The sequence below is a fragment of the Balaenoptera acutorostrata genome, chromosome 15, assembly GCF_949987535.1.
Source record: "Balaenoptera acutorostrata chromosome 15, mBalAcu1.1, whole genome shotgun sequence".
Classification (NCBI taxonomy): Eukaryota; Metazoa; Chordata; class Mammalia; order Artiodactyla; family Balaenopteridae; genus Balaenoptera; species Balaenoptera acutorostrata.
Window position 1 is genome coordinate 45812799 of NC_080078.1, and position 16312 is coordinate 45829110.

General features: G+C 39.3%; 1 protein-coding gene across 5 annotated transcripts in view; it reads right to left on the reverse strand.

The window, feature by feature from the left end:
• Positions 1-16312, reverse strand: part of ABHD12 (abhydrolase domain containing 12, lysophospholipase) — a 70185-nt gene that overhangs the window by 44471 nt on the left and 9402 nt on the right. Inside the window, exon 2 of one of the 5 annotated variants that reach the window (XM_057529837.1) lies at positions 3448-3636. The exons of the other annotated variants lie outside the window; for them this stretch is intronic. Coding sequence (XP_057385820.1) covers positions 3448-3467 — 20 coding nt within the window. The 5' untranslated portion in view covers positions 3468-3636. The remainder of the gene's footprint in view (positions 1-3447; positions 3637-16312) is intronic. 5 annotated transcript variants of the gene reach the window in all.

The window sequence follows — 16312 nt, forward strand, 5'->3', positions numbered from 1 at the left end:
TAAGTGGACAGGGAAAAAAAACCCATTATACCACTCACTTTATACTTGTATAATACCGATATAACCTTGTTGAAATATTACAACTCCATGAAGCAGGTAAAATAGGTAACACTTCCATTTTAGAGATATGAAAACTAAGCTCACAGTTATTAATTCACTTGCTCAAGGTAAGGCCTCAGCTGAGGATGAGCTCGTGTCCTGGGCCTCTCAGTCTGGCCCACTCTTTCCATTCCACCAAATCCTCATTGGAAATGAATTAAACATTGCTAGAAATCCAAAAAGTAACTTGACCCTCAGCTCACCTGGGTTTCTCCTTGGTGTTTCAACTCACCTGACAATGCCCATAATTTCAGAGGCTGGTGGCAATAAAACCAACAGAAGTTCTACACTGAGCAGGTGGTGACAACAACGTGGACAAGAATGAAAGCTGGGGGAACTTTTTTCAAAATGCTCATGTAAAAGCTCAATAATATTTATTTTGTTTCCTAAACACATTTATTGAGGTATAATTGACATAAACTGCACATATTTAGTGTATAATGTGATAAGTTTTAACCTATTAAACACTTGTGAAACCATCACCACATTCAAGATAATGACCATACCTATCACCCCAGAAGTTTCCTCTTGCCCCTTTTAATTCCTCCCTCCTACCCCTCTCTGGTCCCCATTCCCCACCCCCAAGCAACCAAAGACTTTCTATCACTACAGGTTAGTTTGAATTTCCTTGTTTTACCTAAATGAAATGGATTCTTTCACTCAGCACAATTATTTTGAGATTCATTTGTTCACTTACTCCTGTCTGTATCAATAGTTCACTCATTTAAAAAAACTTTTTGGGCTCCCCTGGTGGCGCAGTAGTTAAGAATCTGCCTGCCAACGCAGGGGACACAGGTTCGAGCCCTGGCCTGGGAAGATCCCACATGCTGCGGAGCAACTAAGCCCGTGCGCCACAACTACTGAGCCTGCGCTCTAGAGCCCACGAGCCACAACTACTGAAGCCCACACGCCTAGAACCCGTGCTCCGCAACAAGAGAAGCCACTGCGGTGAGAGGCCCGCGCACCGCAACGAAGAGTAGCCCCCGCTCGCCGCAACTAGAGAAAACCCGCGTGCAGCAATGAAGACACAATGCAGCCAAAAATAAATAAATTAAATAAATTAAATTAAAAAAAAGAGAATAATCCTGGAAAAAAAAAACCTTTTTTTTTTTTTTAATATTTTTTTTTCCCCCCTACTTTATTTATTTATTTATTTATTTTTGGCTGTGTTGGGTCTTCGGTTCGTGCGAGGGCTTTCTCCAGTTGCGGCAAGCGGGGGCCACTCTTCATTGCGGTGCGGGGACCGCTCTTCATCGCGGTGCGCGGGCCTCTCACTATCGCGGCCCCTCCCGCTGCGGGGCACAGGCTCCAGACGCGCAGGCTCAGCAGCCGTGGCTCACGGGCCCAGCCGCTCCGCGGCATGTGGGATCCTCCCAGACCAGGGCTCGAACCCGTGTTCCCTGCATTAGCAGGCAGATTCTCAACCACTGCGCCACCAGGGAAGCCCAAAAAAAACCTTTTTAAGAGCAGTTTTAGCTTTACAGAGGTACTGAGCAGAAGGTACATACACAACACCTCCCCCCCACCAACCTCACTCATTTATTTTTTTTTGGTTGCACCATGTAGCACGTGGGATCTTAGTTCCCCGACAAAGGATCGAACCCATGCTCCTTGCATTGGGAGCATGGAGTCTTAACCACTGGACCACCAGGGAAGTCCCCTCACCCACTATTACATCCCCCACCAGTGATACATTTGTTACAACTGATGAACCACCACTGGCACATCATCACCCAGAGTCCATAGCTTACTGTAGGATTCACTCACAGTGTACATTCTAAGAGTATGGACAAATGTATAATGATATGTATCCACCACTGTAGTACCATGCAGAGTAGTTTCATTGCCCAATATATCCTCTATGTTCCAAGTTCATTCCTTTTGATTGCTGAGTAATATTCCATTGTAGGGATATATAATTTGTTTTTACATTCAGTTGTTGGACATTTGGGTGGTTTCCATTACTTGCTTGTTATACATTAAACCTGCTATAAACATTGTTTTTCTGTTTTCTATTTTTCTGATTTGTTTGGTATTTATCATATGCTTCTTTCTGGTTACTTTGGGTTTAATTTGCTCTTTTTTTCTAGTATCTTAAAACAAGCTAAAGTCATTGACTATAGACCTTTCTTCTTTTCTACTGTAAGTATTTAGTGCTATAAACTCCCCAAGGATGCTTTAGGGGCATACATGTTTATTTTCATTCAGTTCCAACTACTGTCTAATTTCCCCTTTGATTTCTTCCTTGACTGGTGGCTTATTCAAAAGTATGTTATTCAGTACTCAAATGTTTGGGGATTTTTCCAGACATCTTCTATTATTGATTTCTAATTTAAATCTTTGTGGTCAGAAAACAGACTTTGCATGACATAAATTCTCTTAAATTATTGAGACTTGTTTTATGGCCTAGAATGTGGTCTATCTGGTAAATGTTCCATGTGTACTTGAGGAGAATGTGTACCTGCTATTGTTGGGGGAACTGGCAACCAAGTTAAACTGGTGAACAATGTTGGTCAAGCGTACTATATCCTTACTGATTTTCTGCCTCCTGCTTCTATCTGTTATTGAAATCTCTGATTATAATTGTGGATGTGTCTATTTTCCTTGCAGTTCTATTTCTGCTTTATATATTCTGAAGCCCTGTCAATTATGTATTTAAATGTTTAGGACTGTTATGTCCCCTTGATTATTTTATCCCTTTGTCATTATGAAATGGTCTTCTTTATCTCTGGTAATATTCTTTGCTCTGAAGTCTACTTCATCTGATATTAATATAGACACCCCAGCTACCTTCTAACTAGTGTTACCACGGTATGTATATATTTTCATTCATATAATTTTAACCTTTTTGTTTTATATTTAAAATGCCTTTCTTTGGTAGGCATCACATAGTTGGATATTGTTTTTTTTATCCAATCTGAATAATGTCTGCCTTATAATTGGGTGTTTAGACCATCTTGCTTTTTGTTTTCTATTTGTTCCATCTATCTTTGTTCCCCTTTTCCTCTTTTTCTGCCCTCCTTTGAATTAACCAAGCATTTTTTTATTATTTCTCTTTATTTCCTTTGTTGGGTTCCTATTAACTCTTGGTTTTGTTACTTTAGTGACTGCCTTAAAGTTTACAGTATCCAGCTTTATCATATTGACATCCAAGTGAGATTATACCATTTCACATATAACATAAAGATCTTATAATAGTTTACTTCCATTTCTTCTCTCCTGGCCTATATCCATTTGTTGTCATGAATTTTACTTTATAGATGTTATAAACTTCACAAAGCATTGTTACTACTTTTATGTAAGCAATTTTAATATAAAGATATTTAAATAATAAAAAATATAGCTTACATATTTTCTCGCATAATCATTTCCAGTGTTCTTCATTCATTTGTGTAGATTCAGGTTTTCATCTGGTATAATTTTTCTTCTGCCTGAAGGACATCCTTTAACGTTTCTTACAGTGTGGGTCTGCTGGTGATTAATTCTTTCAGCTTTCATATGTCTGAAAACTTCTTTGTTTTTGGAAGATGTGTTCACCTGGTAAAGAATTCTAGGTGAAGTGTGGCCAAGATGGTGGAGCAGGAAAACCCTGAGCTCACCTTTTCCCACAGGTACACCAAAATTACAACTATTTACAGAACAACTGTCTATGAGAAGAACACGAAGACTAGCAGAAAAGACTTTCCAGAATTAACGGTATGAAGAAGGAACCACAATGAGACAGGTAGGAGAGGCAGACCCACACCCCAAGTAGGCAACACACTGACAGAAGGATAATCACAATGGCACATGTTTTCCCCAAGGAGTGAGGGGTCTGAGCCTCACATCAGGCACTCCAGTCCAGGGGTCCTGCACCGGGAAGATCAGCCCCCAGAACATCTCGCTTTGAAGGCTAGTGGGGCTTCTATACAGGAGAGCTAGAGAGCTACAGGAAACAGAGAGTGTGCTGTTAAAGGGTGCACACAAAATCTCACATGCTCCAAGTCCCAGCACAGAGACAGTAATCTGAAAGTAGCCTGGGTCACACCAACTTACTAATCTTGGAGAGCATCCTGAAGAGGCAGGAGGCAACTGGGACTCCCCTTGGGGACACAGATACTGGTGGCAGCCATTTTGGGGAGCTCATTCTACCACAAGAACAGTGGCACTGGCAAGCACCATTTTGGAGTCTTCCCTTTAGCCTATTAGGGTCAGGGGCTTATCTGCCCACTAGCAGGCTGGCAACAACCCCAGGACACCCCAGGACATGCAGCTAGATGTACCAGGACTCGGCCCCAACAACCAATGGGCCAACAGCCACCGCATGAGGCAGGACCTGGCAGTCAACCTGGCCCGGGTCCAGGCCCACCTCCCAGCATGCCCACAGTAGTAGACCCTGCCACGACAGAAGGGCCCATGCAGCCAACATAGGGGGCACCCCTAGAGCATATAGCTCTGGTGGCCAGAGGGGAGTAGACTGCTAAGCCACACAGGACATCTCCTATATAAGGCCACTTTTCCAAGATCAGGAGACGTAACCAACCTACCAAATACAGGGAAATAAACACAAAGAATTAGACAAAATGAAACAACAAAGGAATCTGTTTCAAATAAAGGAACAAGACAAAACCCTAGAAGAACTGAGCAAGACGGAGATAAGCAAACTACCCAACAAACAGTTCAAGGTAATATTCATAAAGATGCTTAAAGAACTTGGGGGAAAAATGGATGAATGCAGTGAGAATTTCAACAAGTTAGAAAATATAAAGAAGAATCAAACAGAGCTGACGAACATAATAACTGAAATAAAACTATACTGGAAGGAAATGAACAGTGAATGAGAACAAATCAGCAAACTGGAAGACAGAGTAGTGGAACCATCCAGCCTGAACAGAAAAAAGAATTTTTAAAAATGAGCATACTTTAATAAGAGACATCTAGGACCACATCAAGCATACTAACATTCACATTATAGGTGTCCCAGAAGAAGAAGAGAGAAAGAGGCAGAGAACTTATTCAAACAAATAATAGCTGAAAACTTTCCTAACCTGGAAAAGGAAACAGACATCCAAGTCCAGGAAGCACTAAGTCCCAAACAAGGTGAGTCCAAAGAGATCTACACCAAGACAAATTATAATTAAAGTGGCAAAATTAAAGATAAAGAGTCTTAAAAGTAGCAAGAAAAAAGCAATTAGTTATGTGCAGGGGAACTCCCTAAGACTATAAGCTGACTTTTCAGCAGAAACTTCGCAGGCCAGAAGGAAGTGGCATGATATATTCAAAGTAATGAAAGGAAAAAAAATCTATATAGTAAGTCCTACATACAAACAAGTTTCATTGCAAGAGTCCATTTGTTAAGTCCAATTTGTTCGTAAGTCCAACAAAGTTAGCCTAGGTACTCAAACACAATTGGCTATACAGTACTGTACTATAATAGGTTTATAATAATTTTCACACAAATAATACATAAAAAACAAACACAAAAAATAAAGAAAACACTTTAAATCTTACAGTACAGTACCTTGAAAAGTCCAGCTACATCATCACTGCTTTTACACTTGCTTCCAGATATCCTGGGCTTGAAATAAAGACACTGTACTACTGTACTCTATACACTACTGTACAGTAAAGTACACAAAAGGACAACCACTTGTAGAGGATGCATGCACGTGACAGTGTATGCCAGACACATGAACTACTTACATGACTGGACATGTGAACACGTTGCCTTTTTTTTTTTTTTTTTAAGTTTAATTTTTATTTATTTATTTATTTATGGCTGTGTTGGGTCTTCGTTTCTGTGCGAGGGCTTTCTCTAGTTGTGGCAAGTGGGGGCCACCCTTCATCACGGTGCGCGGGCCTCTCATTATCGCGGCCTCTCTTGTTACGGAGCACAGGCTCCAGACGCGCAGGCTCAGTAATTGTGGCTCATGGGCCTAGTTGCTCCGCGGCATGTGGGATCTTCCCAGACCAGGGCTCGAACCCGTGTCCCCTGCATTGGCAGGCAGATTCTCAACCACTGCGCCACCAGGGAAGCCCCACGTTTCCATTTTTGAAAGTTTGCAACTTAAAGGTTCATATATAGGGGACTTACTGTAACCAAAAATACCCTACCCAGCAGGGCTATCATTCATATTTGAAGAAGAGATAAAAAGTTCTACATATAAGCAATAACTAAAAGAATTCAGCACCACTGCATTGGCATTATGAGAAATGTTAAAGGGACTTCTCTAAGCAGGATTAAAAAAAAAAAAGGAAAAAACCACACAACTAGAAATATGAAAATTATGAAATGAAAAAATCTCATTGGTAAAGGCAAACATACAGTAAATGTAGTGCATCAACCACTTATAAAGCTAGTAGGAAGGGTAAAGGACAAAAGTGGTAAAATCATCTATATCCATGATAAGTAGTTACAGGATACACAAAACAAAAAGATGTAAAACATGATGTCAAAAAAATTAAACATGGCGGGAGAATGAAAATGCAGGGTTGTCAGACTGAATTTCAACTTAAAAGATCATCAACTTAAAATAATAACACAAGTTATTACTAACATATATTACATATGTGTGTCTGTAATTGTTATATATGAACATCATGGTAACCACAAACCAAAAACTTACAACTCTCTCTCTCACACACACACACAAAGAGAAAGTAACCCAAATATAACACTAAAGATATCATCAAATCACAGAAGAGCAAAAGAAGAAGGAACAAATGAGAACTATAAAAACAATCAGAAAACATTTAACAAAATGGAAATAAGTAGGGACTTCCCTGGTGGCACAGTGGTTAAGAATCCTCCTGCCAATGCAGGGGACATGGGTTCCAGCCTGATCCAGGAAGATCCCACATGCTGCGGAGCAACTAAGCCCGTGCACCACAACTACTGAGCCTGCGCTCTAGAGCCCGCGAGCCACAACTACTGAGCCTGCATGCCACGACTACTGAAGCCCACGTGCCTAGAGCCCATGCTCCGCAACAAGAGAAGCCACCACAACGAAAAGCCCGCACACGCAATGAACAGTAGCCCCTGCATGCCACCACTAGAGAAACCCTGTGTGCAGCAATGAGGACCCATCACAAGCAAAAATAAACGAATAAATTTATTTTTAAAAATGGTGATAAGTACATACCTATCAATAATTACTTTAGAAGTAAATGGACTAAATGCTCCAATCAAAAGACACAGAACGGCTGAACAGACTAAAAAAAAAACGCGACCCATCTATATGCTGAATACAAGAGACTCATTTCAGATCTAAAAACACATAGACTGAAAGTGAGGTAATGGAAAACGGTATTCCATGCAAATGGAAACAAAAAGACAGCAGGGGCAGCAATACGTATAGCAGACAAAATAGATTTTTGAACAGACTGTAACAACAAAGAAGGACATTAAATAATGATCAAGGGATCAATCCAATAGGAAGATACAACAAATGTAAACATATATGCGCCCAACACAGGAGCAACTAAATACATAAAGCAAATATTAACAAACATGAAGGGAAAAACTGACAGTAACACAATAATAGTAGGGGACTTTAACACCCCAGTTACATCAATGGACAGATCATCCAGAGAGAAAATCAATAAGGAAACACTGGCCTTAAGTGACACATTAGGCCAGATGAACTTAACAGATATATCAAGTCTCAATAAAGTTAAGATGGAAAGCATAGCAAGCATCCTTTCCAACCACAGTGGTATGAGAGTAGAAATCTACTACATGGAAAAAACTGCAAAAAACACAAACACACATGTGGAGGCTAAACAATATGCTTCTCAACAAACAATGGGTCACTGAAGAAATCAAAGAGGAAATTAAAAAATACCTGAAGACAAATGAAAATGGAAATACAATGATCCAAAACCTATGGGACACAGCAAGAGCAATTCTAAGAAAGAAGTTTATAGTAATACAAGCCTACCTCAGGAAACAAGAAAAATCTAAATAGACTATCTAAACTTACGTCTAAAGGAACTAGAAATAGAAGAACAAACAAAACTCAAAGTTAGTAGAAGGAAAGAAAAATAAGGTTCTGAGCAGAAATAAATGGAGACTTAAAACAACAGCAGAAAAGATCAATGAAACTAAGAGCTGGTTCTTTGAAAAGATAAACAAAATTGACAAACCTTTAGCCAGACTCATCAATAAAAAAAAGAGTGGGACCAAATCAATAAAATCAGAAATGAAAGAGAAGTTATAAACGACACCACAGCAATACAAAGGATCATAAAAGATTACTACAATTAAACACCAATAAAATGGACAACCCAGAATAAATGGATAAATTCCTAAAAAGTACAATCTCCTAAAACTGAATCAGAAAAAAACAGAAGATATGAACAGAATGATTACCAGTCATGAAACTGAATCAGCAAAATAAACAAAAACAAAAAACAAAACAAACTCCCAACAAACAAAAGTCCAGGATCAGATGGATTTATAGATGAATTCTACCAAACATTTAAGGAAGAATTGATATCTATCTTTCTCCAACTACTGCAAAAAAGGAAGAGTTACGAGTGCTTCCAAACTCATTCTACAAGGCCAGCATCACCTTGGTACCAAAACCAGATGAGGATACCACAAAATAAGGAAAACAGAGGCCAATATCCCTGATGAACACTGATGTAAAAATCTTCAATAAAATATTAGCAAAATGAATTCAACAATACATCAAAAAGATAATACACCATAATCAAGTGGGATTTATCCCATGGATGCAGGGTGTTTCAATATCCAGAAATCAATGTGATACACCACATAACAAATTGAAAAATAAAAATCATAAGATCATATTAATAGATGCAGAAAAACCTTTTGACAAAATCCAATACCCATTTATGATAAAAACTTTCACCCAAGTTGGTATAGGGGGAACATACCTCAACATAACAAAGGCCATCTATGGTAAACCTATGCCAACATCATACAAAAAGGTGACAAGCGGAAAGCATTTCCCCTAAGATCAGGAACAAGACAAGGATGCCCACTCACCATTTTTATTCAAGATAGTATTGGAAGTCCTAGACACAGCAATCAGACAAGAAAAATGAAGAGAATCCAAGTTGGAAAGGAAGAAGTAAAATTGTCACTGTTTGCATATGACATGACATTATATATAAAAAAATCCTAAAGACACCATCAAAAAACTATCAGAACTCACCAATAAATTCAGTAAAGCTGCAGGATGCAAAATAATACAAATCTGTTGCATTTCTGTACACTAACAATGAACTATCAGAAAGAGAAATTAAGAAAACCCCATTTACAATTGCATCAAAAAGAATAAAATATCCGGGAATAAATCTAACCAAGGAGGGAAAAGATCTGTACCCAGAAAACTATAATACACTGATGAAAGAAACTAAAAAGAAACAAATGGAAAGATATACCATGTTCATGAATTGGAAGAATCCCAAGACAATCCACAGATTCAATGCAATCCCTATCAAAATTCCAACAGAATTTTTCACAGAACTAGAACAAATAATGCCAAAATTTGTATGGGAACACAAAAGACTCCCAAATAGCTGAAATAATTTTAAGAAAGAACAAAGCTAGAGGTATCATGCTCCATTATTTCCAACTATACTACAAAGCTATAGTAATCAAAACAGTAGGACAACACTGTAAATCAACTATACTTCAATTAAAAAAAAAAAAACAGTGGGACTTCCCTGGTGGTCCAGCGGGTAAGACTCCACACTCCCAACGCAAGGTGCCTGGGTTCAATCCCTACTCAGGGAAAAAGATCCCACATGCGTGCCACAACTAAGAAACCTGCATGCCTCAACTAAAGATCCCTCATGCTGCAAGTAAACATGCTACAAGAAAGATCTCACGTGCCGCAACTAAGTGCAGCCTAAATAAATAAAAAAATAAACAAACAAACAAACAAAACCAAAAAAACAGTATGATACTGGCACAAAAACAGACACATGGATCAACAGAACAGAACAGCGAGCCCAGAAATAAACCCACACTCATATGGTCAATTAATCTATGACAAAGGAGGCAAGAATATATGATGGGAAAAAGAAAGCCTCTTCAATAAATGGTGTTGGGAAAACTGGAGAGCTACATGCAAAAGAAGCGAACTGGACTACTTTCTCACACTATATACAAAAATAAATTCAAAATGGATTAATGACTTAAATGTAAGACCTGAAACCATAAACTCCTAGAAGAAAACATAGGCAGTATGCTCTCTGACATCAGATAGATATAGATATATAGATATATAGGTATCTCCTCAGGCAAGGGAAACAAAAGGAAAAATAAACGAATAGGACTACATCCAACTAAAAAGCTTTTGCACAGTGAAGGAAACTATCAACAAAACAAAAAGGCACCCTACTGAATGAGAGAAGATATTTGCAAACAGTGTATTTGATAAGGGGTTAATAGCCAATATGTATAAGAACTCATACAACTAAACATCAAAAAACAAACAGCCCAATTAAAAAATGGGTCAGAGGACCCAAACAGACATTTTTCCAAAGAGGATACACAGATGGCCAACAGACACATGAAAAGATGCTTAGCATCACTAATCATCAAGTAAATGCAAATGAAAACCATGAGATATCACCTCACACCTGTCAGAATGACTATCATCAAAAAAGACAACAAATAACAGATGAATGGATAATGATGTGATACACACACACACACACACACACACACAATAGACTATGATTCAGCCATTAAAAAAAAATGAAATCTGGGAACTTCCCTGGTGGTGCAGTGGTTAAGACTCTGCCTGCCAATGCAGGGGACATGGGTTTGAGCCCTGGTCCAGGAAGATCCCACATGCTGCAGAGCAACTAAGCCCGAGCACCACAACTACTGAAGCCCGTGTGCCTAGAGCCCGTGCTCCGCAACGAAGAGTAGTCCCCACTTGCTGCAACTAGAGAAAGCCTGCATGCAGCAACAAAGACCCAACACAGCCAAAAATAAATAAATTTATTTTTTTTAAAAATGAAATCTGTCATTTGCGACAACATGGAGGGACCTGAAGGTATTATGCTGAGGTAAATCAGACAGAGAAAGACAAATACCATATGATTTGTCTTGTATGTGGAATCTAAAGAACAGAACAAACATAACAAAACAGAAACAGACTGATAGAGAACAAATTGGTGGCTACCAGAGGGGAGGCGTGTAGGGGGATAAGTGAAATAGGTTAGGGAGATTAAGAAGTACAAAATTCCAATAAAATAAGTAAGTCACAGGGATGAAACGTACAGCACAGGGAATATAACCAATAATACTATAACTCTGTAGGGGGACAGATGGTAGCGACTTATCATGGTGATCATTTTGTAATGTATAAAAATACTGAATCACTATGTTGTACACCTGAAACTAATATAGTAAGTCAATTATACTTCATTTATAAGGAAAGAAGGCAGGGAGGAAGGAGAAAAAAGAAAAGAGGAAAGAAAAAAGAAAAGAGAAAAGAAAGAGAGAATAAATTCTAGGTGGACAGTGGTTTTTTGGTTTTCTTTTTTTGTTTTTTCAGTGTTTTAAATATGCTGCTCCATGGCCTTCTTACTTTTTTTTTCCTCACAAGAAATCTGCTGTCACCTGCATATTTGCTTTTCTGTACATGTCTTTTTTCCGCTGGCTGCTTTTAAGATTTTTCTCTTCATCACTGGTTTTGAGTAATTTGATTATGATGTGCCTTGGTATAGTTTTTCTTCCTGTTTTTTGTGTGGGTGATTCACTGAGTTGAGTTTACAGTTTCCATCGAGCTTGGAAAGTTTCTGGCCATTATTCTTTCACCTATTTTTTCTTTCTCTCCTGCTTCTGTGGGAACTCTAATTACCCATATATTAAGCTGCCTGAAGTTGTTCCACAGTTCAGTGCTACTTCTGAAAATTTTTTGATTCTTTTTTATATGTTTCATGTTGGATAACTGAATCTTTCCTTCTGCAACATCTAATCTGCCATTAATGCCCCTCAGTGTATTTTTCACTTAACACACTTGTAGTTTGTCATCTTTAAAAACTTGATTTGGGTAATTTTCATATCTTCCATGACTCTACTTAACTTTTTGAACACATGGAATATAGTTGTAATAACTGTTTTACTGTCCTTTGCTGACTGTAACATCTGTGTCAGTTCTGGATTGGTTTTCATTGATTGCTTATTCTCATTACAGGTTACATTTTCCTGTCTCCTTGCACTGTGCTCCCCAACTGTAATTCATACATTTAGATACTAACCCCAGGTGCTAAGAATGTGACTGTATTTGGAGATAGAGTCTTTTAGAGGTTAAATTAAGTTAAAATTCGGTCATTAGTGGGGACTTCCCTGGTGGTCAAGTGGGTAAGACTCTGCATTCCCAATGCAAGGGGCCTGGGTTCGATCCCTGGTCAGGAAACTAGATCCTACATTCATACCACAACTAAGAGTTCACATGCCGCAACTAAGAGTCCGCATGCTGCAACTAAGACCCAGCGCAGTCTAAATAAATAAATGTTAAAAAGAAAAATTGGTCATTATGGTAGGCTGTAATCCAATAAGACTGGTGTCCTTATAAGAAGAAACTTGGACAGACATGCAGAGGAAAGACCATGTAAGACACAGGGAGAACATGGCCATCTACAAGCCAAGGAGAGAGGCCCCAGAAGAAACCAATGCTGCCAACACACTGATCTCAGACTTCTAGCATCCAGAATTGTGAAAAAATAAATTTCTCTCGTTTCAGCCACCCAGTATGTAGTACTTTGTTATGGCTGCCCAAGCAAACTAATACATCTGGTAATATTTGATTAGATACGAAACATTGTGAATTTTACTTTGTTGGGTGCTGGTTATTTTTATATTCCTATAAATATTGAATCTTGTTTCAGGATGCAGTGAATTGGAAACAGTTTGATTCTTCTGGGTTTTGTTTTTATGATTTGTTAGGTGGGTCCAGAGCAGTACTCTGTCTAGGGCTAATTATTTCCCATTACTGAAGCATGACATTCCTGAGTGTTCTTCCCAATGTTCAGTGAATTATGGTCTTGTTAGAGGGAACTGGAACTGTTTCATCTAAACCTTTAGGGAAGTTCTCTCCCCAGCCTCAGATAGTTTCCTCACACACGTGTGCTGAGCAGCACTGTGTTGAATACTCAAGGTGTAGAGATCTCCAGATTCTCCTCTGCAGATCTCCAGAGTTCTCTCTGTACCGATGTCTCTCCCTGGTCCTCTGTCCTATAAACTGTAGGCATGTTGGTGTCCCCAGACTCTCAGCATCTTATCCACAGCTCAGGAAGTCCACCAGGCTCCACATCAATTTCCTTGTCCCTGTGATACAGCGGGGAAACTCTCACACAGCAGTAAGCTGGAGTTGTTGTAGGGCTCACTTTGTTTGTCACCTCTTAGAGACTACTGTCTCTCGTTGCCAGTGGCCAGTGTTTTGAAACCTTGTTTCATGCATTTTGTCTGGATTTTGTTGTTGTTTTAGTTATTTCAGGGTAAATTCAGTCCCTGTTACTCTATCTTCAGTGGCCAGAAGTGGAAGAACTGTATTCCTATTAAAAAGTATCTGTATTTAGTTTTCACCAATTCCTCCATTACTGTAACCATCAAAATCATTAAGGAAGAGTTTTTGGCTTTATTCCATTATATTAATAGATATATTCCAAAATGCATCTTATATTATATATTCCATCATATATATATGTGTACATACATATATATATTCTATTCTATTCTATTATCTCATTATATTCTCTCAGAAGGAACAAAAGAATAAATCCAAAATTCACTCCCCAAGACTAATAGGTGGATTTCTACCTAGTTTATAGGTGGAAACCTTAAGAACAATCTTCAAACTCTTATTCAAACACAGTATTGGGAGTAATTTCACTGAACAGAATTAAAAGCTTTAAGGCCTTAATAAAATACACAAATGAAATCCCATAAATGTCTTTGTTCCCAGAGAAGAAAACAGAAAGTCATGAGGATGCTGGCAGAGTTTAACAGCTGGGTGACCTACTGTGAAAAGGCCTTATTCTCCTGACAGTGACAGGATGTTTTATCACTATAGTATAGCTTATTTTCAAGTGCTTCATACACAATTGTTTTACCTCCTGTTAAAAAACAAAATTCATCTGAGCAAACCTTAAAGATCTTATTGGCTTTACTCAACAATTCATGAATCGGGCAGCATCTCATGCAGCAAACAGGAACTCCAAGGAGCTGTACAAAATGAAAGACTTTCACAGGGAGAAGAGAGCGGGAACAAGTAAGTTTTATAAGACAAAAGGAGCGGGTTATTTATTCCATGGTCACTTTCCTTTAGGAGACGACAGGGGTCTATCAGGCAGATGACCACATTAGTGCTAACCAGGCGATTCCTGATTGACTGGTTTAAGAACCCATTTCTAGGAGAGCTGAGTCTGTAATGAAGTTAAGTCCCCGTTCGGTGATGTGGGGCTTATTTAGCATAAGCAACTCCATTTTGGGTCTGTTATCTTCTTCTTAAAGCTATCTTGCTTTATTTATTTATTTATTTAATTTGTTTTTGGCTGTGTTGGGTCTTCGTTGCTGCACATGGCCTTTCTCTAGTTGCGGCAAGCGGGGGCTACTCTTCGTTGCAGTGCACAGGCTTCTCATTGCGGTGGCTTCTCTTGTTGTGGAGCATGGGCTCTAGGTGCACAGGCTCAGTAATTGTGGCATGCGGGCTCAGTAGTTGTGGCTTGTGAGCTCTAGAGCGCAGGCTCAGTAGTTGTGGCTCACGGGCTTAGTTGCTCCGCGGCACGTGGGATCTTCCCAGACCAGGGCTCAAACCCGTGTCTCTTGCATTGGCAGGCGGATTGTTAACCACTGCGCCACCAGGGAAGCCCTGTTTTTCTTTATAGCACTTTACCACCTCTTGAAATTTACTGTGTATTTACATGTACCTTTTTTGCTTTCTTTCTCCTTCACGAGGAGAATGTGAGCTCCACAAGGGTTGGGACCTGTCTGACTCTGTGTAACGTTTTATCCACAGCCTCCAGCACACAGTACGTCTTCAACAAGTATTTGTTAGATGAATAAAAGAATAAACATGCAAGCAATCTTCTCAATATATGTCACACTGTTAACAGTAATTATCCAGGGGATAATTCCACTTTCTCTGTTTTAAATTTGTATTAAGAAATCTTTTATTACTTTTGTAATCAGGAAAAAAACAAAATGAGAAAGGAACAGAGGGAAAGAGACAGGATCTCTCAAGGGCTGCCTTTCACCATGGCAGTTGCCATCCCTTGTGGTGGCCTCATACCTGAAGATCCCTGCCTTGGTCGCTGCAGAATCTCCCTTGTGCTTTCTCTTGAGGCCCTGGGGCTGTACTGGCAGGCTCCCAGCTGGCCTCCACTGGTGTAACAGTCCCTTCCTTCTGGAACCCAAAACCAAGTATCCGATGTCCTAGAATGGCAGTCTTATTTTCCTTCCCGTAGGTTCTGCCATGACATGCCTTGTCAAGGTTTGCCGTGTCCCTAAACTGCGAACATTTCTTTTCTTTTATCTACAGAAAGCTTGGTATGCCAGGGATGCATTGACAGGATGAGTTATATCCTGTCATTGAAGTGGGAGCCTAAAAGATGAGATACTGTGAAGATAAATCAGCACAAAAAATGACAGAGCAACAAAGGATGAATATGAGATCAGACTAATCATCTCCAGCCATCCTTGCATTTTGTCTCTTCTATAGACATCATAAAAATGTTTGAAGAAACTAACACACCATTGTAAAGCAATTATACTCCAATAAAAACACTAAAAAAAATGTTTGAGTATTAGAGCAGATGGCTGCCACACATAAAAACTTATAGACAACACACTCCCTGAGTATAGATACTGACATCTTTCAGCTTTCCCAGTGCCTAGCTTGACATCAAACAAACAATAGAAGCAAGTTAACTGTTCGTTGAATACAATAACCTATAAGCACCCAACACTGACACGGCCACTTTCAGGTAGGAACCACATGATGTTCCAGGCCTAGGAATGGCACAAGTCAAACATGAAACGGTAAAGAGTCTGTGTTGTACACATTATTAGGAGAAAGAAACAGTTGAAAGTTAAAAGGCATATATCTCTTTCAGGACCCTGAACTACAGCATCCAAACGACCTGCTTCAACACTGAACCATTCTTCCCTTCCCATTACGAATAGTTCAGTCAATATATCGAAACCTTGGGACTTCCCTGGTGGCACAGTGGTAAAGAATCCGCC